The 26,978-nt window shown below is 42.1% G+C and overlaps 1 protein-coding gene across 3 annotated transcripts in view; it reads right to left on the reverse strand.

The window, feature by feature from the left end:
* The window catches only part of LOC128227818 (multiple C2 and transmembrane domain-containing protein 1-like), a 94,927-nt gene that overhangs the window by 36,213 nt on the left and 31,736 nt on the right, over nucleotides 1–26,978 (reverse strand). Inside the window, exon 1 of one of the 3 annotated variants that reach the window (XM_052938689.1) lies at nucleotides 18,562–18,834. The exons of 1 other annotated variant lie outside the window; for it this stretch is intronic. Coding sequence is in view for 1 of the 2 variants with exons in the window: in XM_052938688.1 (XP_052794648.1) it covers nucleotides 14,650–14,868 (219 nt within the window). In the remaining variant the exon portion in view is untranslated. Of the gene's footprint in view, nucleotides 1–14,649; nucleotides 14,884–18,561; nucleotides 18,835–26,978 lie in introns of those variants that run through there. One more of the 3 variants, XM_052938688.1, reaches the window with a different exon arrangement.

The following is a 26,978-nucleotide window of genomic DNA, read 5'->3' on the forward strand; positions in this document are numbered from 1 at the left end:
GGGTTTTTCACATAGCTCCTCATATGGGACATTCCGGAGCAGACTACACCAATTGCCATGTGTATCTGATATCGAACAAACCCACAACCTCTCGCTCAGCAGGCAGATTCTACTACAACCTCTCGCTCAGCAGGCAGATTCTACTACAACCTCTCGCTCAGCAGGCAGATTCTACTACAACCTCTCGCTCCGCAGGCAGATGCTACTACAACCTCTCGCTCCGCAGGCAGATGCTACTACAACCTCTCGCTCCGCAGGCAGATTCTACTACAACCTCTCGCTCAGCAGGCAGATGCTACTACAACCTCTCGCTCAGCAGGCAGATGCTACTACAACCTCTCGCTCCGCAGGCAGATTCTACTACAACCTCTCGCTCAGCAGGCAGATGCTACTACAACCTCTCGCTCAGCAGGCAGATGCTACTACAACCTCTCGCTCAGCAGGCAGATTCTACTACAACCTCTCGCTCAGCAGGCAGATTCTACTACAACCTCTCGCTCAGCAGGCAGATGCTACTACAACCTCTCGCTCAGCAGGCAGATTCTACTACAACCTCTCGCTCAGCAGGCAGATGCTACTACAACCTCTCGCTCAGCAGGCAGATGCTACTACAACCTCTCGCTCAGCAGGCAGATTCTACTACAACCTCTCGCTCAGCAGGCAGATGCTACTACAACCTCTCGCTCAGCAGGCAGATGCTACTACAACCTCTCGCTCCGCAGGCAGATGCTACTACAACCTCTCGCTCAGCAGGCAGATGCTACTACAACCTCTCGCTCAGCAGGCAGATTCTACTACAACCTCTCGCTCAGCAGGCAGATGCTACTACAACCTCTCGCTCAGCAGGCAGATTCTACTACAACCTCTCGCTCAGCAGGCAGATTCTACTACAACCTCTCGCTCCGCAGGCAGATGCTACTACAACCTCTCGCTCAGCAGGCAGATTCTACTACAACCTCTCGCTCAGCAGGCAGATGCTACTACAACCTCTCGCTCAGCAGGCAGATGCTACTACAACCTCTCGCTCAGCAGGCAGATTCTACTACAACCTCTCGCTCAGCAGGCAGATGCTACTACAACCTCTCGCTCAGCAGGCAGATGCTACTACAACCTCTCGCTCAGCAGGCAGATTCTACTACAACCTCTCGCTCAGCAGGCAGATGCTACTACAACCTCTCGCTCAGCAGGCAGATGCTACCACAACCTCTCGCTCAGCAGGCAGATGCTACTACAACCTCTCGCTCCGCAGGCAGATGCTACTACAACCTCTCGCTCAGCAGGCAGATGCTACCTACAACCTCTCGCTCAGCAGGCAGATGCTACCACAACCTCTCGCTCAGCAGGCAGATGCTACTACAACCTCTCGCTCAGCAGGCAGATGCTACTACAACCTCTCGCTCAGCAGGCAGATTCTACTACAACCTCTCGCTCAGCAGGCAGATTCTACTACAACCTCTCGCTCCGCAGGCAGATGCTACTACAACCTCTCGCTCAGCAGGCAGATTCTACTACAACCTCTCGCTCAGCAGGCAGATGCTACTACAACCTCTCGCTCAGCAGGCAGATTCTACTACAACCTCTCGCTCAGCAGGCAGATGCTACTACAACCTCTCGCTCAGCAGGCAGATGCTACTACAACCTCTCGCTCAGCAGGCAGATTCTACTACAACCTCTCGCTCAGCAGGCAGATGCTACTACAACCTCTCGCTCAGCAGGCAGATGCTACCACAACCTCTCGCTCAGCAGGCAGATGCTACTACAACCTCTCGCTCCGCAGGCAGATTCTACTACAACCTCTCGCTCAGCAGGCAGATTCTACTACAACCTCTCGCTCAGCAGGCAGATTCTACTACAACCTCTCGCTCCGCAGGCAGATGCTACTACAACCTCTCGCTCCGCAGGCAGATTCTACTACAACCTCTCGCTCAGCAGGCAGATTCTACTACAACCTCTCGCTCAGCAGGCAGATTCTACTACAACCTCTCGCTCCGCAGGCAGATGCTACTACAACCTCTCGCTCCGCAGGCAGATGCTACTACAACCTCTCGCTCAGCAGGCAGATGCTACTACAACCTCTCGCTCAGCAGGCAGATGCTACCACAACCTCTCGCTCAGCAGGCAGATGCTACTACAACCTCTCGCTCAGCAGGCAGATGCTACTACAACCTCTCGCTCAGCAGGCAGATTCTACTACAACCTCTCGCTCAGCAGGCAGATGCTACTACAACCTCTCGCTCAGCAGGCAGATGCTACTACAACCTCTCGCTCCGCAGGCAGATGCTACTACAACCTCTCGCTCAGCAGGCAGATGCTACTACAACCTCTCGCTCAGCAGGCAGATGCTACCACAACCTCTCGCTCAGCAGGCAGATGCTACTACAACCTCTCGCTCAGCAGGCAGATGCTACTACAACCTCTCGCTCAGCAGGCAGATTCTACTACAACCTCTCGCTCAGCAGGCAGATTCTACTACAACCTCTCGCTCCGCAGGCAGATGCTACTACAACCTCTCGCTCAGCAGGCAGATTCTACTACAACCTCTCGCTCAGCAGGCAGATGCTACTACAACCTCTCGCTCAGCAGGCAGATTCTACTACAACCTCTCGCTCAGCAGGCAGATGCTACTACAACCTCTCGCTCAGCAGGCAGATGCTACTACAACCTCTCGCTCAGCAGGCAGATTCTACTACAACCTCTCGCTCAGCAGGCAGATGCTACTACAACCTCTCGCTCAGCAGGCAGATGCTACCACAACCTCTCGCTCAGCAGGCAGATTCTACTACAACCTCTCGCTCAGCAGGCAGATGCTACTACAACCTCTCGCTCCGCAGGCAGATTCTACTACAACCTCTCGCTCAGCAGGCAGATTCTACTACAACCTCTCGCTCAGCAGGCAGATGCTACTACAACCTCTCGCTCAGCAGGCAGATGCTACTACAACCTCTCGCTCAGCAGGCAGATTCTACTACAACCTCTCGCTCAGCAGGCAGATGCTACTACAACCTCTCGCTCAGCAGGCAGATTCTACTACAACCTCTCGCTCAGCAGGCAGATTCTACTACAACCTCTCGCTCAGCAGGCAGATGCTACTACAACCTCTCGCTCAGCAGGCAGATGCTACTACAACCTCTCGCTCAGCAGGCAGATTCTACTACAACCTCTCGCTCAGCAGGCAGATGCTACTACAACCTCTCGCTCAGCAGGCAGATTCTACTACAACCTCTCGCTCAGCAGGCAGATTCTACTACAACCTCTCGCTCCGCAGGCAGATGCTACTACAACCTCTCGCTCAGCAGGCAGATTCTACCACAACCTCTCGCTCAGCAGGCAGATGCTACTACAACCTCTCGCTCAGCAGGCAGATGCTACTACAACCTCTCGCTCAGCAGGCAGATGCTAGTAACTACAACCTCTCGCTCAGCAGGCAGATGCTACTACAACCTCTCGCTCCGCAGGCAGATGCTACTACAACCTCTCGCTCAGCAGGCAGATTCTACTACAACCTCTCGCTCCGCAGGCAGATGCTACTACAACCTCTCGCTCAGCAGGCAGATTCTACTACAACCTCTCGCTCAGCAGGCAGATGCTACTACAACCTCTCGCTCCGCAGGCAGATGCTACTACAACCTCTCGCTCCGCAGGCAGATGCTACTGCTTCGCTATTTAAGTTAGCTAGACAGTAAAAAGTGCTGCTATAATATGGCTTACCCAGTTACATCTGTTTCAGCTTCTACCTAGCAAATGTGATTGATATCAGTACAATATGCTGACTTCACAATCAAGCTACTAATATAAAAAATAAACAACCAAATTCATTAAATTGATATACCCTACCTGATTGGGCAAAGTCAAGGAATGGAAATCAATTGTTGATGAAATATATATATGAGTTTGAGTTTGATTGCAACTGTTTGAAGTAAAAAAATATTGTATATAATGTAACAATTAGAATTGACCAAGAAACCTAGTTTATGACTCCATGTTACCAATTCCAAACTATTCTAAGATTTCACCAAGGCAAACATTCTGATCAAGTTTCATGAATATAAGACCATACATATTGCTTTTGTGTTTCAAAGATTTTTCTAAGATTTGACCTAGTGACCTAATTTTTTACCCCATGTGCCCCACTTTTACAAGCGGTCCATATTTCATCAAGGGGTACATTATGACCAAGTTTGAACATAATCAGACCAATCATTTCCATTCCGACCAAAAAATTTCTAAGATTTGACCTTGTGACCTAATTTTCGATCATATGTGACCCAGTTTTATTTACCACCAAGAGTTCATCAAGGAAAACATGCTGATTAAGTTTCATGAATATTTCACCATGTATAATGCCTCTAGTATGTTCCATAGATTTTTCTAAGATTTAACCTAGTGACCTAGTTTTTGAACCCATGTGACCCACGTTTCTAAGTGGTCCATATTTCTTCAAGGGATAGATCTTGACCAATTTTGAACATAACTTGACCAATTATTACCATGATATGGTTCTGGACAAGATTTGACCTAGTGACCTAATTTTCGATCATATGTGACCCAGTCTTATTTACCACCAAGAGTTCATCAAGGAAAACATTCTGATTAAGTTTCATGAATATTTGACGATGTATAATGCCTTTAGTATGTTCCAAAGATTTTTCTAAGATTTGACCTTGTGACCTAGTTTTTGACCCCATGGGACCCACTTTTGGAAGAGGTTGAGATTTGATCAAGGGGAACATTCTGACCAAGTTTGAACATTTTCTGATCAATACCTACCAAGATATGGTACTGGACGGATGGACGGACGGAAAAGTGCAAGAATGATCTTACGATGTGTCTATACACCAAAATTTAGTTGAAATGCTTGCTGATCTCAAAATATTCACAAGTCAAATGGCACAATTTGACGTATATTTCAAGTTCTTTTATGGTTGTAAAGTGTAAGTAAATTGCACTCAAAATGATAAGAAAACACAATAAATTCAAAGTAAATAAAATTTAATGGAGCTCAAACATTACAGCTTTCCTGCAGGGAGATTTAAGATCAGGTTCATGGTTTATTGCATAACTTTAATGACATGTTGGTTGCCTGGGTTAGGCATGTTGGACCAATTAATACATGTCGGGGAATACCACCCTGGGGGTATACTGCTTGCACTATACTCCCAACTGATTCTTTCTTACACTACTAGTGATTGATTTTGCTGCACTAAGATCGTGAGTCCTATACCCACTGTTTCACCTGAGGGCCACAATATTCCTAAATATATGCATGTTTAAAGTAATTTGAGCATCTTTAAATTAATATGTGGATATTTTAAAGTGACACTCCTATTCAAAATCAATACAAATACATGTTTAACAATCACCAATTTTGACTGATAAACCTTTAACTACTTACTAAATATTGCATTTATGGAAATATTAATTACTGATAACAAGATTGTAAACTTGGTATTCTGCATCAGAACTATTATTTTCGACATTTATTCATCATTTTGGGAATATTAAAACAATATTATTAATTGTGGTAAATCTTTATGGAGTAAGAGTGCATCTTTAAGTACTATGAGCAAAAAGTATTGCTTAGGACGCCCAGATGTTTGTTCAGGACATCTATGGCTGTGAAGTATGAGTCCCAAGAGATTCACTCGAGCAGATTCCAAAATGAATCACTGGACTAACATGGGAGACGAGTATTATCAAACCTCTCTTGGCAATACAACGCAGTTATGTCCCTTCATTCAGGATTGCTAGAACCAGCACATAAATCAGAAAATTATTCAATTTATTCTGCTTCTGGTACAAATCTGATATTGCTCTAATAAACAGTTTCAAAGGTTGAATTTTGTCTGATGTAATGCCTGGAGTCTTGGTTGTTCCAAAATATGCCACCAAATCTTTTTTCAAGAGAGACAGCCTCAGCATGTCTGTCAAAATCCTGACAGTCTTATATCAGTCTTATGTCTAAATCAGGTGATATTTGAAGTCCCCAATATGCCAACTGTACCCCTGGGAAACAGAAATGAGAGCAACATACAAAGTGCACAAATCACAGACATGAGTTATGGTATCTGCAATTGCCAGACCAGGGTTAGAGAAGATGTTCAATACTAGGCTACCTTGGAAAATGTTCAGGATGGAATCATAATTGGAATGCCAATATCTCTCAAAAATCTGACATAAAATCTCCCTGGTGCATTTAACGATAATATGGCTCTCAGTGTAATAAAATATTGATCAATTTAAAATCGAAATTAAATAAAGACTGCATAGAACCATGAATGAAAGCATCCATTATCATGCTCATGTTACATTACAGTATTTGTCACTAACCTCTGGTAATTGTGCAACTATGGTGGCAAATTAGGAAAAATTCAGACGGGTGAAAAAACACTAATTTTTTGTTGTTTTTGTTGTTGTTTAAGTGGCGGAAAAACAAAGAGAACAACATTTTGAGGGCAAAAACATTACTGATTAGTCTGTTGACTTATCATGTCAGTGAGTATATTACATTCTGTCACCCGTTGCATTTTCACTACAATTAATTGTAATTGTTTACTTTTGTTTTAAATACTATTCTATTAATTGAGAATAAGATCGAGGAGCTAAGATAATAGATGAGATAAGCGTTTACTAAAGTATCAGTAACAATAAGTAATAACTTTCTAAGTGTTTGGAAGCTGCTGGATCTATACTAGCAAGCGCTCATGCACAAACCGCTTAGTAACCCACTTAATATATAAAACCAATTAATGACTTAATGGAGAATATTGCCTGAACACTTAACTGCCATAATTACAATGCTAGCAGAAGTGCTCTTTACCAATATTTAATAAATGTAGACTGTCAACATAAATATAATGTATTGGGAGGTCTTCACCACATGTAGTGAAATGCCTGGGTGTTCAGTGTATAAGTCAGACCATATTAATAAGTGTTCTAGACAGAATGTATAATGAGCTAGAGAACATATTGGGAAAGGACAAATCTAAAACAATCAACTTTCACCAAAAAATCAATCTGCAGTGCTTACAAAATTATTGCCCAATATTGAACAATATAGGAAAGATGCATGACACTCTGACATCAGCAGAACACTCAACACCAGTAGAACACTCAACATCAGCAGAACACTCAACACCAACAGAACACTCAACATCAGCAGAACACTCAACATCAGCAGAACACTCAACATCAACAGAACACTCAACACCAGCAGAACACTCAACACCAGCAGAACACTCAACATCAGCAGAATACTCAACACCAGCAGAACACTCAACACCAGCAGAACACTCAACATCAGCAGAACACTCAACACCAGCAGAACACTCAACATCAGCAGAACACTCAACATCAGCAGAATACTCAACATCAGCAGAACACTCAACATCAGCAGAACACTCAACATCAACAGAACACTCAACACCAGCAGAACACTCAACATCAGCAGAATACTCAACATCAACAGAACACTCAACACCAGCAGAACACTCAACATCAGCAGAACACTCAACATCAGCAGAACACTCAACATCAGCAGAACACTCAACATCAGCAGAACACTCAACACCAACAGAACACTCAACACCAGCAGAACACTCAACATCAGCAGAACACTCAACATCAGCAGAACACTCAACACCAACAGAACACTCAACACCAACAGAACACTCAACACCAGCAGAACACTCAACATCAGCAGAACACTCAACATCAGCAGAACACTCAACATCAGCAGAACACTCAACATCAGCAGAACACTCAACATCAGCAGAATACTCAACACCAGCAGAACACTCAACATCAACAGAACACTCAACATCAGCAGAACACTCAACATTAGCAGAACACTCAACACCAGCAGAACACTCAACATTAGCAGAAAACTCAACACCAGCAGAACACTCAACACCAGCAGAATACTCAACACCAGCAGAACACTCAACACCAGCAGAACACTCAACATCAGCAGAACACTCAACACCAGCAGAACACTCAACATCAACAGAACACTCAAAACCAGCAGAACACTCAACATCAGCAGAACACTCAACACCAGCAGAACACTCAACATCAGCAGAACACTCAACACCAGCAGAACACTCAACACCAGCAGAACACTCAACACCAGCAGAACACTCAACACCAGCAGAACACTCAACACCAGCAGAACACTCAACATCAACAGAATACTCAACATCAGCAGAACACTCAACATCAACAGAACACTCAACACCAGCAGAACACTCAACATCAAAAGAATACTCAACATCAGCAGAACACTCAACATCAGCAGAACACTCAACACCAGCAGAATACTCAACATCAGCAGAACACTCAACATCAGCAGAACACTCAACATCAGCAGAATACTCAACACCAGCAGAACACTCAACATCAGCAGAACACTCAACACCAGCAGAACACTCAACATCAGCAGAACACTCAACACCAGCAGAACACTCAACATCAGCAGAACACTCAACACCAGCAGAACACTCAACATCAGCAGAACACTCAACACCAGCAGAACACTCAACACCAGCAGAACACTCAACACCAGCAGAACACTCAACACCAGCAGAACACTCAACATCAACAGAACACTCAACATCAGCAGAACACTCAACATCAACAGAATACTCAACATCAGCAGAACACTCAACATCAGCAGAACACTCAACATCAACAGAATACTCAACATCAGCAGAACACTCAACACCAGCAGAATACTCAACACCAGCAGAACACTCAACATCAGCAGAACACTCAACATCAGCAGAACACTCAACATCAGCAGAACACTCAACATCAACAGAATACTCAACATCAGCAGAACACTCAACATCAGCAGAACACTCAACACCAGCAGAACACTCAACATCAACAGAACACTCAACATCAGCAGAACACTCAACACCAGCAGAACACTCAACATCAACAGAAAACTCAACATCAACAGAACACTCAACATCAGCAGAACACTCAACATCAGCAGAACACTCAACATCAACAGAATACTCAACATCAGCAGAACACTCAACATCAGCAGAACACTCAACACCAGCAGAACACTCAACATCAACAGAACACTCAACATCAGCAGAACACTCAACATCAGCAGAACACTCAACATCAACAGAATACTCAACATCAACAGAATACTCAACATCAGCAGAACACTCAACACCAGCAGAACACTCAACATCAACAGAACACTCAACACCAACAGAACACTCAACATCAGCAGAACACTCAACATCAGCAGAACACTCAACACCAGCAGAACACTCAACATCAGCAGAACACTCAACATCAGCAGAACACTCAACATCAACAGAACACTCAACATCAGCAGAACACTCAACATCAACAGAACACTCAACATCAGCAGAACACTCAACACCAGCAGAACACTCAACATCAGCAGAACACTCAACATCAGCAGAACACTCAACATCAGCAGAACACTCAACACCAGCAGAACACTCAACATCAGCAGAACACTCAACATCAACAGAACACTCAACATCAACAGAACACTCAACACCAGCAGAACACTCAACATCAGCAGAACACTCAACATCAGCAGAACACAACAGAACACTCAACACCAGCAGAACACTCAACATCAGCAGAACACTCAACATCAGCAGAACACTCAACATCAGCAGAATACTCAACATCAGCAGAACACAACAGAACACTCAACACCAGCAGAACACTCAACACCAACAGAACACTCAACACCAGCAGAACACTCAACATCAGCAGAACACTCAACATCAGCAGAACACTCAACACCAGCAGAACACTCAACATCAGTAGAACACTCAACACCAGCAGAACACTCAACATCAGCAGAACACTCAACACCAGCAGAATACTCAACATCAGCAGAACACAACAGAACACTCAACACCAGCAGAACACTCAACATCAGCAGAACACTCAACATCAGCAGAACACTCAACACCAGCAGAATACTCAACATCAGCAGAACACTCAACATCAACAGAACACTCAACATCAACAGAACACTCAACACCAGCAGAACACTCAACATCAGCAGAACACTCAACATCAGCAGAACACAACAGAACACTCAACATCAGCAGAACACTCAACATCAGCAGAATATTCAACATCAGCAGAACACAACAGAACACTCAACACCAGCAGAACACTCAACATCAGCAGAACACTCAACATCAGCAGAACACTCAACATCACCAGAACACTCAACAACAGCAGAATACTCAACACCAGCAGAACACTCAACATCAGCAGAACACTCAACATCAACAGAACACTCAACATCAGCAGAACACTCAACATCAGCAGAACACTCAACATCAGCAGAACACTAAACATCAGCAGAACACTAAACATCAGCAGAACACTCAACACCAGCAGAATACTTAACATCAGCAGAACACTCAACACAGCAGAACACTCAACATCAGCAGAACACTCAACATCAACAGAACACTCAACATCAGCAGAACACTCAACATCAGCAGAACACTCAACACCAGCAGAATACTCAACATCAGCAGAACACTCAACACCAGCAGAATACTCAACATCAACAGAACACTCAACATCAGCAGAATACTCAACACCAGCAGAACACTCAACATCAACAGAACACTCAACATCAACAGAACACTCAACATCAGCAGAACACTCAACATCAGCAGAACACTCAACACCAGCAGAATACTCAACATCAGCAGAACACTCAACACCAGCAGAACACTCAACATCAACAGAACACTCAACATCAGCAGAACACTCAACACCAGCAGAATACTCAACACCAGCAGAACACTCAACACCAGCAGAACACTCAACACCAGCAGAACACTCAACATCAGCAGAACATTAAACATCAACAGAATACTCAACATCAGCAGAACACTCAACACCAGCAGAACACTCAACACCAGCAGAACACTCAACATCAGCAGAACACTCAACACCAGCAGAACACTCAACACCAGCAGAACACTCAACATCAGCAGAACACTCAACACCAGCAGAATACTCAACATCAACAGAACACTCAACACCAGCAGAATACTCAACATCAGCAGAACACTCAACACCAGCAGAATACTCAACATCAGCAGAACACTCAACACCAGCAGAATACTCAACACCAGCAGAACACTCAACACCAGCAGAACACTCAACATCAGCAGAACACTCAACATCAGCAGAACACTCAACATCAACAGAATACTCAACACCAGCAGAACACTCAACACCAGCAGAATACTCAACATCAGCAGAACACTCAACACCAGCAGAACACTCAACAACAGCAGAATACTCAACACCAGCAGAACACTCAACACCAGCAGAACACTCAACAACAGCAGAATACTCAACACCAGCAGAACACTCAACACCAGCAGAATACTCAACACCAGCAGAACACTCAACACCAGCAGAACACTCAACACCAGCAGAACACTCAACACCAGCAGAACACTCAACATCAGCAGAATACTCAACACCAGCAGAACACTCAATACCAACAGAACACTCAACATCAGCAGAACACTCAACATCAGCAGAACACTAAACATCAGCAGAACACTCAACATCAGCAGAACACTAAACATCAGCAGAACACTAAACATCAGCAGAACACTCAACACCAGCAGAATACTCAACATCAGCAGAACACTAAACACCAGCAGAACACTCAACATCAGCAGAACACTCAACATCAACAGAACACTCAACATCAGCAGAACACTCAACATCAACAGAACACTCAACATCAGCAGAACACTCAACACCAGCAGAATACTCAACATCAGCAGAACACTCAACACCAGCAGAACACTCAACACCAGCAGAATACTCAACATCAACAGAACACTCAACATCAGCAGAATACTCAACACCAGCAGAACACTCAACATCAACAGAACACTCAACATCAACAGAACACTCAACATCAGCAAAACACTCAACATCAGCAGAACACTCAACACCAGCAGAATACTCAACACCAGCAGAACACTCAACACCAGCAGAACACTCAACATCAACAGAACACTCAACATCAGCAGAACACTCAACATCAACAGAACACTCAACATCAGCAGAACACTCAACACCAGCAGAATACTCAACACCAGCAGAACACTCAACACCAGCAGAACACTCAACATCAGCAGAACACTCAACACCAGCAGAACACTCAATATCAGCAGAACACTCAACATCAGCAGAACACTCAACATCAACAGAACACTCAACATCAGCAGAACTCTCAACACCAGCAGAATACTCAACACCAGCAGAACACTCAACACCAGCAGAACACTCAACACCAGCAGAATACTCAACACCAGCAGAACACTCAATACCAGCAGAATACTCAACACCAGCAGAACACTCTGTGAGGCATCTTCACCAAAGTCTTATGTACAGATACCTAAAGGTGGCAAAGTGAAAGACTGTTGGTTGCCAGGGTAAATATTTAACTGATAAAGACCTAAATATTTCTGATATAAAGTCTCCATCTTTTGTAGTGCCTGTCCCACAACAAAGTGATCCCTGATTATACAGTAACCAACCCATATAGTGACTGTCCCAAGACAAAGTGATCCCTGATTATACAGTGACCAAACCATATAGTGACTGTCCCAAGACAAATTGATCCCTGATTATACAGTAACCAACCCATATAGTGACTGTCCCAAGACAAAGTGATCCCTGATTATACAGTATATAACCAACCCAAATAGTGACTGTCCTAAGACATAGTGATTTTTGATAATAAAGTCACCACCTCTTGTAAAGACAGCCCCAAGACAAAGTAATTCCTGATAATACTGTCTCCATCCCTTGTAGTGACTGCCCCAAGACAAAGTGATTCCTGATAACACTGTCTCCATCCCTTGTAGTGACTGCCCTAAGACAAGGTGATTCCTGATAATTGTAGTGACTGCCCCAAGACAAAGTGATTCCTGATAACACTGTCTCCATCCCTTCAGTAGTGACTGCCCCAAGACAAAGTGATTCCTGATAACACTGTCTCCATCCCTTGTAGTGACTGTCCCAAGACAAAGTGATTCCTGATAATACTGTCTCCATCCCTTGTAGTGACTGCCCCAAGACAAAGTGATTCCTGATAACACTGTCTCCATCCCTTGTAGTGACTGCCCCAAGACAAGGTGATTCCTGATAATTGTAGTGACTGCCCCAAGACAAAGTGATTCCTGATAACACTGTCTCCATCCCTTCAGTAGTGACTGTCCCAAGACAAAGTGAAACTTGATCATAAAGTCTCCACCCCATGTAGTGACTGTCCCAAGACAAAGTGATTCCTGATAATAAAGTCTCATCCCCATGTAGTGACTGTCCCAAGACAAAGAGATTCCTGATAAAAAAAAACATCTCCACTCCTTATAGTGACTGTCCCTCGACAAGGTGATTCCTGATAAAGTCTCCACTCCATATAGTGACTGTCCCAATACAAAGTTATTCCTGATAATACAGTCTCCACCCCATATAGTGACTGTCCCTCGACAAGGTGATTCCTGATCAAGTCTCCAAACCATATAGTGACTGTCCCAATACAAAGTTATTCTTGATAATACAGTCTCCACCCCATATAGTGACTGTCCCTTGACAAGGTGATTCCTGATCAAGTCTCCAAACCATATAGTGACTGTCCCAATACAAAGTTATTCCTGATTATACAGTCTCCACCCCATATAGTGACTGTCCCTCGACAAGGTGATTCCTGATTATGCAGTCTCCACCCCATATAGTGACTGTCCCTCGAAAGGGTGATTCCTGATAATACAGTCTCCACCCCGTATAGTGACTGTCCCAATACAAAGTTATTCCTGATTATACAGTCTCCACCCCATATAGTGACTGTCCCTAGACAAAGTGATTCCTGATTATGCAGTCTCCACCCCATATAGTGTCTGTCCCTCGACAGGGTGATTCCTGATTATACAGTCTCCACCCCATATAGTGACTGTCCCAATACAAAGTTATTCCTGATTATACAGTCTCCACCCCATATAGTGACTGTCCCTCGACAGGGTGATTCCTGATAATACAGTCTCCAAACCATATAGTGACTGTCCCTCGACAGGGTGATTCCTGATCATACAGTCTCCACCCCATATAGTGACTGTCCCAATACAAAGTTATTCCTGATTATACAGTCTCCACCCCATATAGTGACTGTCCCTCGACAGGGTAATTCCTGATAATACAGTCTCCACCCCATAAAGTGACTGTCCCAATACAAAGTTATTCCTGATAATACAGTCTCCACCCCATATAGTGACTGTCCCTCGACAGGGTGATTCCTGATAATACAGTCTCCACCCCATATAGTGACTGTCCCTCGACAGGGTGATTCCTGATAATACAGTCTCCACCCCATATAGTGACTGTCCCTAGACAGAGTGATTCCTGATTATACAGCACTAACCTCTTGTATTGCATCAAGCAAGCTGCCAAGCCGTTCTTAAAAAACACCTGCATTGGGGTTTGACAGCTAGGCCAAACCATTGCATTACGTATGGTAAAACAAATCCTCAATATAAGACACTCAGATTTAACCACAAGTTGCACAATGTGTGCATTAACACAACACAAATGTACCTCATCAAATATTTCCACAGGAATAGTGTGACCAAGATCTTCCGAGTGATGTCGTGCTTTCTCTCTCTCCACGGGCCCCGACACGGACACCGATGACACACGAGCCAGATGATGCACCGTGCCCGCAGTGTGTCTACGTTTTCCACTGCGCAGTTTACGTCCAATAGAGTCCAAGGGATTTATAAACAGTTTGTTAACTAAATCTTCTGATGTGGCCATTTTTAAGGTCCACCACTGCACAGTTTAGATGAATTTATAATCTAACAGTGTTAGTCAACATAACCCAATTTAAGTCTTTTAACTTTTTGTGCTTTTTACCTCATAATCTACACTACTAATTCGCTCCTAAATGTTAAACAGAGCCAAACTTGCCAACGATATAAAGATGTATAAAATGCCAAAGATGTATATCTGACCACGTATGTTCCAAGCAAGAAGAAAGTTAATGTGTCAGATGTGAGGTATCTGTCTTCAGGTTCTATAACCTAATCTAATCAATATTTAATTCTCATCTTTGGTGCCATAAGGCTAAAGCTACTAAATATTCTAATTTTCCAAGAAAAGCAGATCTTGTGTGAAATTGCCAGGTTATTTTTTTATTTAAAATAATAGATTATTTACAATTGATAAAAATTATTTCAACACAGTTCCTATTCCTAGTATATGCACTTTAAGGTATGTGTAGGAATTAATTGCTCATTATTTACTGGAAGTGTAAAAAAATGATATTTAGTAGTTGCATGGCATAGCCTATTTCGACCAATATATCAATCTTGCATAACTTGATTTGAGTAATATAAGTGTGTGTGGCACTAGCGGTTTTCGACGAGGCAGCACCCAGCACCCCCCCTCCCACCTCTACAATTATAGTCTATCTGAATGTTAAAGTTCATTTAAGTGATCAACAGAAAATGGAGTGAGCACAGCGAGGTCGGATTTTTAACTTTTTTTGGTGTTCGCTAAGTTGACCCACTAGCTCCGTCCTTTGTGTAGTCATGTGTTTTTTTTGGCGCGGAAGTTAAACCGTCCAGATGTTAGTCTCATTAAAGGAGTGTCTGGCAATGGTAAATTGTCGTGACTTTGTAAATATGTTATAAAAGCAAATAAAATTGATTGATGTTTGTAATGGAAAAGCACCGAAACATGAATGTTATAATACTTCTCATTTAAAAATCAACAAATTGATATTAAGATTACTAAAATTAATTAATTAATTAGGTATGTTTGCATAGTACAGAACTTTACTTGGATGACCTTGTTAAGTTTTTTATTCATAATGATCAACAAAAGATTGCACATTTTGGTACCGAATTTGTTAAATATTATAAAGAGCATTTTAAAGGAAGAAAAAAAATGGGATTTGTATTTGAACATTGTAACATTAATATTTTAATTGTGCACTGAATAGATGTCAATACGATTTGATAGCTGAATACACATCTATTTTCAAATTCAGGTTCCTGACATAAGCTTCAAATGCCTCCAGAAAACGGCACTCACAACTGTCGATCATAGTTACTTCACTCCTGGGCAGAGGGCAGATCAATCTATGAAAAATAGATGACTGCCAAATCATGTACATCAACAAAATACTCTCTATGAAAAGAAGTGTTTATATTCACCATCAAATCTGCTTTACATGAAGCTGTAATAAGTAAGGTTAATCTTTGATTGTCATTAGCCCACAAATATAACAAGAGCTGTCACAGTATGTGACGAATGCCCCCGAATGTGACATTGACCTACGAACAAGGTCAGTAGATGAAAAGTTGATCTTGCCTTTATGTGTCAAATACATATGGCAAGTTATTTTAAATTTCCTCTGAACGTAAAAAATACCACCCATACTTGACAACCTACACTGTTAAAATCTGTCCATACAAGGGAAAGTTACAGCCCGGACACAACAACCTATACTCTATGTCCTTATATGCAGCACTCCATTGTGAATAAACACTATGTGTGACCTTGACCTTTGAGGTAGGGACACGTGTCTTGCTCTCGACACGTCGTCTTGTTATGTGGAACACATTTGGCAAGTTATTTTAAAATCTGTCCATACAAGGGAAAGTTACAGCCTGGACACGACAACCTATACTCTATGTCCTTATATGCAGCACTCCATTATGAAGAAACACTAAGTGTGACCTTGACCTTTGAGGTAGGGGCATGGGTCTTGCACGCGACACGTCGTCTTGGTATGTGGTACACATGTGGCAAGTTATTTTAAAATCTGTCCATACAAGGGAAAGTTACAGCCCGGACACGACAACCTATACTGTATGTCCTTATATGCAGCACTCTATGGTGAATAAACACTAAGTGTGACCTTGACCTTTGAGCTAGGGACACGGGTCTTGCACGCGACACGTCATCTTGGTATGTGGTACACATGTGGCAAGTTATTTTAAAATCTGTCCATACAAGGGAAAGTTACAGCCCGGACACGACAACCTATACTCTATGCTTATATGCAGCACTCTATGGTGAATAAACACTAAGTGTGACCTTAACCTTTGAGGTAGGGACACGGGTCTTGCACGCGACACGTCGTCTTGGTATGTGGTACAGATGTGGCAAGTTATTTTAATATCTGTCCATACAAGGGAAAGTTACAGCCCGGACACGACAACCTATACTCTATGTCCTTATATGCAGCACTCTATGGTGAATAAACACTAAGTGTGACCTTGACCTTTGAGCTAGGGACACGGGTCTTGCACGCGACACGTCGTCTTGGTATGTGGTACACATGTGGCAAGTTATTTTAAAATCTGTCCATACAAGGGAAAGTTACAGCCCGGACACGACAACCTATACTCTATGTCCTTATATGCAGCACTCCATTGTGAATAAACACTAAGTGTGACCTTGACCTTTGAGGTAGGGACACGAGTCTTGCACACCACACATCGTCTTGGTATGTGGAACACATGTGGCAAGTTATTTTAAAACCTGTCCATACAAGGGAAAGTTACAGAGCCGGCCGGACGGACGGACGGTGCGATTTTAATATGCCCACCTTCGGGGGCATAAAAACGCCAATTAACTTTTTTGTCAATATCCCAGAACAAAATTTAATATGAAAAGACAAAAATGACTAAATCTTCCCTTAGGAACAACCTGAAGCCCCAATTTATACTCATTAAAACCATGGTGGGTCCCCTCTAGTGCCACATCATTAAAACCATGGTGGGCCCCCTCTAGTGCCACATCATTAAAACCACGGTGGGCCCCCTCTAGTGCCACATCATTAAAACCATGGTGGGCCCCCTCTAGTGCCACATCATTAAAACCATGGTGGGCCCCCTCTAGTGCCACATCATTAAAACCACGTTGGGCCCCCTCTAGTGCCACATCATTAAAACCACGGTGGGCCCCCTCTAGTGCCACATCATTAAAACCATGGTGGGCCCCCTCCAGTGCCACATCATTAAAACCACGGTGGGCCCCCTCTAGTGCCACATCATTAAGTGCCACATCATTAAAACCATGGTGGGCCCCCTCTAGTGCCACATCATTAAAACCATGGTGGGCCCCCTCTAGTGCCACATCATTAAAACCATGGTGGGCCCCCTCTAGTGCCACATCATAAAACCGCCCCTGTGTGGAATAAATAGAACCAGCTTCCTGGTTAAGAGCAATTTGTAGAACACCATAAGTTGCGTTCTCTGGTTCTTAGTCCTGTTCCATGTACAATTTTCAGCCAATGTAAACTTTAGTGTATGCCAAATTAACTGTCATTTTGCTCTGTGCAAAATGCATATGTTTAGAGCAGAGACATTGAAATGCATCTACTTCTCTGTGAAATAATAAATGTACAGTCCATATTAAAATGTATAATTTTACATGGTATTTTTATCTTTGGGGCACTTAAAATCTTTAATTAACATGAAAAGCTTGAATACAAACCCATCAAACTTCAATTAGTCCTCAAAGCCTTCCTGTCAGTACCACTTTTATTAACACCACCATTTTTCATCCTTTTTAAAGCTAAATTTCAGACTATAAGCGTGTGCACCTGTAAACTATACAATATCTCCTTAGGAACAAGTTGGCAAATGACTGAATGGTAACTCTGCTATTTAAAATAATCTATTAACAGCTTCCAATAATATTTGTTAAGCTATGGCTGCCATGAAAAATAAACATAGCACATTCTTAATAGTCTGACACATCCAATTTCTTTGTCTAGTAAACTATCTCCAGTAGGTCTAAAACAGAAATTTACATTTTCCTTGTTGGTGTATTGATTGAAATTAGTGTAAAACTGATGTTTAATTATGAATGTAGTGGTGCTGTATGTGCATCTAACAAACAGTGTCCATCAATAATTAAAGTACATTTCTATATCACTGGATCTGCATGACTTCAACATGACTATTTGAATACAATCCAAAAGCAAAGACTGATAGACAACTGAAAGTCATGAAATAAGTCCCAGTTTATGAAAACATGTTTTTAGGAAACTATATGAATTCAGGTACAGCAATGAAGTTTCGAATCATACTTAGATGCAGAGGATATATTAACTAGTTGTGTATATTGTTGATTGATACCTAGCCTAGTAGTGCATATTGTTGATTGATACCTGGCCTAGTAGTGCATATTGTTGGTTGATACCTGGCCTAGTAGTGCATATTGTTGATTGATACCTAGCCTAGTAGTGCATATTGTTGATTGATACCTAGCCTAGTAGTGCATATTGTTGATTGATACCAAGCCTAGTAGTGCATATTGTTGATTGGTACCTTGCCTAGTAGTGCATATTGTTGATTGATACCTTGCCTAGTAGTGCATATTGTTGATTGATACCAAGCCTAGTAGTGCATATTGGTGATTGATACCTTGCCTAGTAGTGCATATTGTTGATTGATACCAAGCCTAGTAGTGCATATTGTTGATTGATACCAAGCCTAGTAGTGCATATTGTTGATTGATGCCTGGCCTAGTAGTGATTTTTGTTGATTGATGCCTGGCCTAGTAGTGCATATTGTTGATTGATACTTAGCCTAGTAGTGCATATTGTTGATTGATACTTAGCCTAGTAATGCATATTGTTGATTGATGCCTGGCCTAGTAGTGCATATTGTTGATTGATACTTAGCCTAGTAGTGCATATTGTTGATTGATACTTAGCCTAGTAGTGCATATGGTTGATTGATACTTAGCCTAGTAGTGCATATTGTTGATTGATGCCTGGCCTAGTAGTGCTTATTGTTGACTGATACCTAGCCTAGTAGTGCATATTGTTGACTGATACCTAGCCTAGTAGTGCATATTGCTGATTGATACTTAGCCTAGTAATGCATATTGTTGATTGATACCTAGCCTAGTAGTGCATATTTAAGGAATGAATTGCGGGGTTGATGTCATTATCCGGGTATGAACGCAATTGGGCTGGTCAAAGTGTGTGGAATCCGAAGGACTCCACGCATACTTTGACCAGCACAATTGCGCTCATATCCCCGATAATGACATCAACCCCGCAATTCATTCCTTAAATTTACACCAATACCATTATTACATTCAAGAATTGTTAAAAACAAGAGCTGTCACAGTATGTGACGAATGCCCCCGATTGTGACATTGACCTATGAACAAGGTCAGTACATGAAAAGTTGATCTTGCCTTTACATGTCAAATACATATGGCAAGTTATTTTAAATTGCCTCTAAACATAAAAAAATACCACCCATAGTTGACAACCGACACTGTTAGGTCCTTGTATATGCAGCATTCCATTGTGAATAAACACCCAAGTGTGACCTTGACCTTTGAGGTAGGGACACGGGTCTTGCACGCGACACGTCATCTTGATATGTGGAGCCCATGTGGCAAGTTATTTTAAAATCTGTCCATACAAGGGAAAGTAACAGCCCGGACACGACAACTTATACTCTATGTCCTTATATGCAGCACTCCATTGTGAATAAACCCTAAGTGTGACCTTGACCTTTGAGGTAGGGGCATGGGTCTTGCACGCAACACGTCCTCTTGGTATGTGGAACACATGTGGCAAGTTATTTTAAAATCTGTCCATACAAGGGAAAGTTACAGCCCGGACACGACAACCTATACTCTTTGTCCTATATGCAGCACTCCATTGTGAATAAAGACCAAGTGTGACCTTGACCTTTGAGGTAGGGGCACGGGTCTTGCACGCGACACGTCGTCTTGGTATGTGGAACACGTGTGGCAAGTTATTTTAAAATCTGTTCTTACAAGGGAAAGTTACAGCCCGGACACGAGTTATTGAGTCGGACACACGGACGGACGGAAGGACGGACGGACAGTGCGATTTTAATATGCCCACCTTCCGAGGCATAAAAATACTCCATTTCTTTTGAGAAAACATTTCATTAAACCTTTCTTAGTCATTCTGTAAATAGACCAACCCAAATTAACCGAAAATTATTTTTTTCAAATGACGTCACAATAACGCGGGAAAAGATCAAACACTTGAAATCACTTTTAAAAGTATAATTGAAACTCTTTTGGCAACAATACCTTTAAAATATAATAACTGAACGCTTTCTAAAATGCTGATTAATATTTTACGGGACATGCTGACACAATACAAACAATGCAAGATCAATAGTGTTCATGTGTATTGTTATGCGATGAATTGCAATCCGAACATATCCGAAGATGATGCGCTCATTGATTGCTGAAAGGCAGTCCATTTAAGGAGTGGAAGTTGAGGTGTAAATATTTTTGATTGATACCTATCCTAGAAGTGCATATTGTTGATTGACAAATAGCCTAGTAGTGCATATTGTTGATTGATACCTAGCCTAAATGTGTATATTGTTGATTGATACCTAGCCTAGCAGTGAATATTGTTGATAGATACCTAGCCTAGAGGTGCATATTATTGATTGATACCTAGCCTAAATGTGTGTATATTGTTTATTGATACCTAGCCTAATCGTGTATATTGTCGACTGATACCTAGCCTTCTAGTACACATTCTTGATTGTTACTTGTGATGGCTCAATTTACCGAAAAATCGATTTGCACTGGTGTTTTTACTTCAAATTCAGTTCGGTTATCGTTATTGTTGCATATCGGTTCAAAGGGAAACAACCCCGGTAAAATTACAATTAGTATGAATATTTGGAAAATACAGCTCTACATATATTCAAACAATATATACTTGCAATATTTGTAAGACAGAAGTAGCTAGTTCTGGCGGTACTACAAACATGTCTAGGCATCTAAGACGACACCATAAGATCAACATGTTGGTAACAACACTCCCAACTCCAGTGTTAAAAACCTTTGACCAACCTGTACATGAAGGTATGCTGTAGTGTCGGGAGGTAGAGTTAGATGACTTTCGTGCTGACAGACGGGTATAATAATTATGATTATTAACTCGTTTTTCAAAAATAAATTTACATGGCAGCATTGAACCATAAGCCATGACGAAGACAAAAGTTCATTTTACCAGTACCACAATAAAATTGGCCAGGTAAATTAGATAATATTTGTTTAACTGTCTACAAAAAGACGTCAATTTAATATTATCATTCTGCATGGTTATGTATATAGGTTTAAGAAAAGACTTGTTAGTTTATATATTCACGGTTTATATTTCTTTTTTCTGAAATAAAAAAGAGTTATGGTAAACTGTTTATTTAGACAATTTTGTACTAGAACTATTGGTGTATCGTATCGACAATACATATCGCATATCGCCACCTCCATATTGCAATATGTATCGAAAAATTCTAAGCAATACCCAGCCCTAATTGATACTAGGCCTAAATGTGTATATTGTTGATTGAATATAGCCTAGCTGTGTGTATTTTGTTGATTTTTAGTGAACTGTTAGGCTCTTCATAGGTTTATTTTGGATAAAAATTAACTGGCATGATTAGCAGTTAAAGAGGAGACAGAACAAAATAGATTGTTATAATATTAAGGCCAAAAAAAAAAATACCTGCGTTTCCGGTAACCTGACCGACCCTAATTTTTCTTCGCCGACCCTAATCTTTTTTTAGACATAAAAGTAAAAAACTAAATATTAATTCTATCGTAAAAAAATTTAACATACTTATAGTGAATACAAACATTTCGGTCATTGTTATAAGATTCCAAGACGATGATTATTGATTATTAAACAAAAACTTTCGAAAGTTAACGACACATTTGTTGTGTCAGCTGCAGATCAAACGGTTCAATTTGTGACGTCACAGCACGAGCGGTGATAATATCAAAGGTGCGTGGATATGATTTGTATTTAATTCAGTCAGTCGGATACCGTATGATCCCATTTGATTGCCAGGTTTTCGCCTAGGCTGGTAAGAAAATACCATACGATCGAAAAAATAATAATCAATAATCATCGTCTTGGAATCTTATAACAATGACCGAAATGTTTGTATTCACTTTAAGTATGAATAAAACTTTGATTGTACGAAAATAAGACAAGTAAAATAAACCATGTCCAGGTTTACTTGTTCTATTTTTAACCTACCTCCACTTGAAGGCCTACTAAGTTTAAGGAGCTTACAGTTGACAAGGAAATCAGCGATTTTCCTCAAGCAAATTAAGAAATTTAGTTGATAATTGACTGTTTGGGTAGAACATTATCACAGATTTGTAGAAATTGAAGGGCTGGATTCGTTCTAAAAACCGATCGCGACTTATAAACGAGTATTGTATACCAAAAAAACACCAGATTTCATGGGCAAAATTGGCAGGAAAATACGGTAGTCAAAGGTAAGGAAATGATTTTAGACATTAAACAATGCTGTTCTTTTCTGACTTTTTGTAAATTATTAAACGCTTAGATGTAACATAATTGATCTGGTAACTGAAAACTGAAAAAAACCCGGAAACACAGGTATTTTTTTTTGGCCTTACCAGGCAGCCATCTCAAAGGACACATGCAATCCATGTTCATTAGTCATATTTGGTTGCTGCCCCACTTCATCTCATTGGATGTATCCTGGAAGCTCCTTAAGCGATGAAAGAGGATTAAATGATAGGCATTGTGCTTTTTTGTCAGTTGGGTAATAACAACAGCTCCTATATATTGCGATTATGTCAGAGGATATAAACTTCATTATGTTTAAAGCAGACCTGTATCCATCAATCCCTTCAATGTGTCTCAAGTATCTGGTCAAATAAAAAACGATCTTCAGTTCAGACAGTGATGCTAAAAAGCAATGCATATTGAGCTAAATCTACCAATAACATAACAAGCAAACCAAGGGGGCAACAGATGAAACATTATTCAATCTCTAAAAGGAATGCCCTATCTGGAACATATTTGTTGCTGGAATAATCAATCCCCATAGGAATATGTGAATGCTGCCTAGCAAGATACATTGACACTTTCTATATCCACCATTCCTGATCAGCATTAAAAGGTTACAAAAATGGCTAGTACGAAAACACCTCAAAATAAGACTATAAAGTGCTCATCTGAATATTAATGTTAGAGCTGCATGAAGCTGTAACAGTTACCTGATGTAGAGTCAGAGCATAACATCATCATAAATCCATAACACAAATTATTGTTTTCCCCTGAGTTGTCAATACCCGCAGCTACAGTTGCGTAAAGAGCACCTGTCTGCTATGCGACCTGCAGCTTAGGTTGTGACTAGAGCATCTGTCTGTGATGGGACCAGCAGCTTAGGTTGTGACTAGAGCACCTATCTGTGATAGGACTGGCAGCTAAGGTTGTGACTAGAGCACCTGTCTGTGACCGGCAGCTAAAGTTGTGACAAGAGCACCTGTCTGTGATGGGACCGGCAGCTTAGGTTGTGACTAGACCACCTGTCTGTGATGGGGCTGTCAGCTAAGGTTGTGACTAGACCACCTGTCTGTGATGGGACCGCAACTAACGTTGTGACTAGACCACCTGTCTGTGATGGGACTGGTAATTAACGTTGTGACTAGACCACCTTCTTGTGATGGGACCGGCAACTAACGTTGTGACTAGAGCACCTGTTTGTGATGGGACTGGTAATTAACGTTGTGACTTGAGCACCTGTCTGTGATGGGACTGGTTATTAACATTGTGACTAGACCACCTGTCTGTGATGGGACCTGCAACTAACGTTGTGACTAGACCACCTGTCTGTGAAGGGACCGGCAACTAATGTTGTGACTAGACCACCTGTTTGTAATGGGACCGGCAACTAATGTTGTGACTAGACCACCTGTCTGTGATGGGACCAGCAAATAATGTTGAGACTTGACCACCTGTCTGTGATGGGACCCGCAACTAATGTTGTGACTAGACCACCTGTCTGTGATGGGACCGGCAACTAATGTTGTGACTATAGCACCTGTCTGTGATGGGACCCGCAACTAATGTTGTGACTAGACCACCTGTCTGTGATGGGACCCGCAACTAATGTTGTGACTAGACCACCTGTCTGTGATGGGACCCGCAACTAACGTTGTGACTAGACCACCTGTCTGTGATGGGACCGGCAACTAACGTTGTGACTAGACCACCTGTCTGTGATGGGACCCGCAACTAATGTTGTGACTAGACCACCTGTCTGTGATGGGACCGGCAACTAATGTTGTGACTATAGCACCTGTCTGTGATGGGACCCGCAACTAATGTTGTGACTAGACCACCTGTCTGTGATGGGACCCGCAACTAATGTTGTGACTAGACCACCTGTCTGTGATGGGACCCGCAACTAACGTTGTGACTAGACCACCTGTCTGTGATGGGACCGGCAACTAACGTTGTGACTAGACCACCTGTCTGTGATGGGACCCGCAACTAACGTTGTGACTAGACCACCTGTCTGTGAGGGGACCGGCAACTAACGGTGTGACTAGACCACCTGTCTGTGATGGGACTGGCAACTAACGTTGTGACTAGACCACCTGTCTGTGATGGGACCGGCAACTAACGTTGTGACTATAGCACCTGTCTGTGATGGGACCCGCAACTAATGTTGTGACTAGACCACCTGTCTGTGATGGGACCCGCAACTAATGTTGTGACTAGACCACCTGTCTGTGATGGGACCCGCAACTAACGTTGTGACTAGACCACCTGTCTGTGATGGGACCGGCAACTAACGTTGTGACTAGACCACCTGTCTGTGATGGGACCCGCAACTAACGTTGTGACTAGACCACCTGTCTGTGAGGGGACCGGCAACTAACGGTGTGACTAGACCACCTGTCTGTGATGGGACTGGCAACTAACGTTGTGACTAGACCACCTGTCTGTGATGGGACCCGCAACTAAAGTTGTGACTAGACCACCTGTCTGTGATGGGACCAACAACTTACGTTGTGACTAGACCACCTGTCTGTGATGGGACCGGCAACTAACGTTGTGACTAGACCACCTGTCTGTGATGGGACCGGCAACTAACGTTGTGACTAGACCACCTGTCTGTGATGGGACCGGCAACTAACGTTGTGACTAGACCACCTGTCTGTGATGGGACCGGCAACTAACGTTGTGACTAGACCACCTGCCTGTGATTGGACTGGTAATTAACGTTGTGACTAGACCACCTGTCTGTGATGGGACCGGCAACTGAAGTTGTGACTTGAGCACCTGTCAGTGATGGGGTTGGCAATGTAGTAAACTGTTATTATTCCTTCCAGTAATAGCCGGGGCCTTTGTTATAGCCAGTATATGCAACAGACGCTGATTTTTCCCAAAATTAGCCGGTGAAATTCCCAATTTATAGAAAAAATAAATCCAACAAAAATCAAAATATTCTGAACAAACAAAAACACAAACTAACTTCAATTCGACAGCATTCATATTTATAAACAAGGCCATGATCATAAATTCTCGCTTGATTGTTGTGCACCAACGGATGGTTGTTCTGTAGGACAAGCAGCCTCATTATGGAATTAATCTCTACTAAACATAACTATGGAAAAACCGAACCTACTCAGGAATTAATTCAATAATAAAACCAAAATAACCCTGAATTTTGACTCATCTATTGTACAACAATGTCCTAAAACGATATTCTATGCAGTTACATTTCACAGCACCAACATTATATTGAAACATGGAAAACAGTTTAGAGCACATAGCTAGCACATCTCATTTATATTATTTATATCAATACAGCGATTTGAGCTTTATCGCACAGCTTAATTGGCAGCCATGACATCACTTTAGTAGCTGATTCTGTATATCCTTTATTGGAATGGTCAATAAAATTTACCGAAAATAATTGAAACTTATTTGATGTCACTTGTCTAATAGCCAGTTTTCGTAAAATTATGGGGCACTGTTTATAGTCACCGGCGATATATCCCTTATTTACATTAGTGACGCGTGTATAGTGTCATCACGTTCACGCCTCTGGCAT

The sequence above is a fragment of the Mya arenaria genome, chromosome 3 (genome assembly GCF_026914265.1).
Source record: "Mya arenaria isolate MELC-2E11 chromosome 3, ASM2691426v1".
Taxonomy (NCBI): Eukaryota; Metazoa; Mollusca; class Bivalvia; order Myida; family Myidae; genus Mya; species Mya arenaria.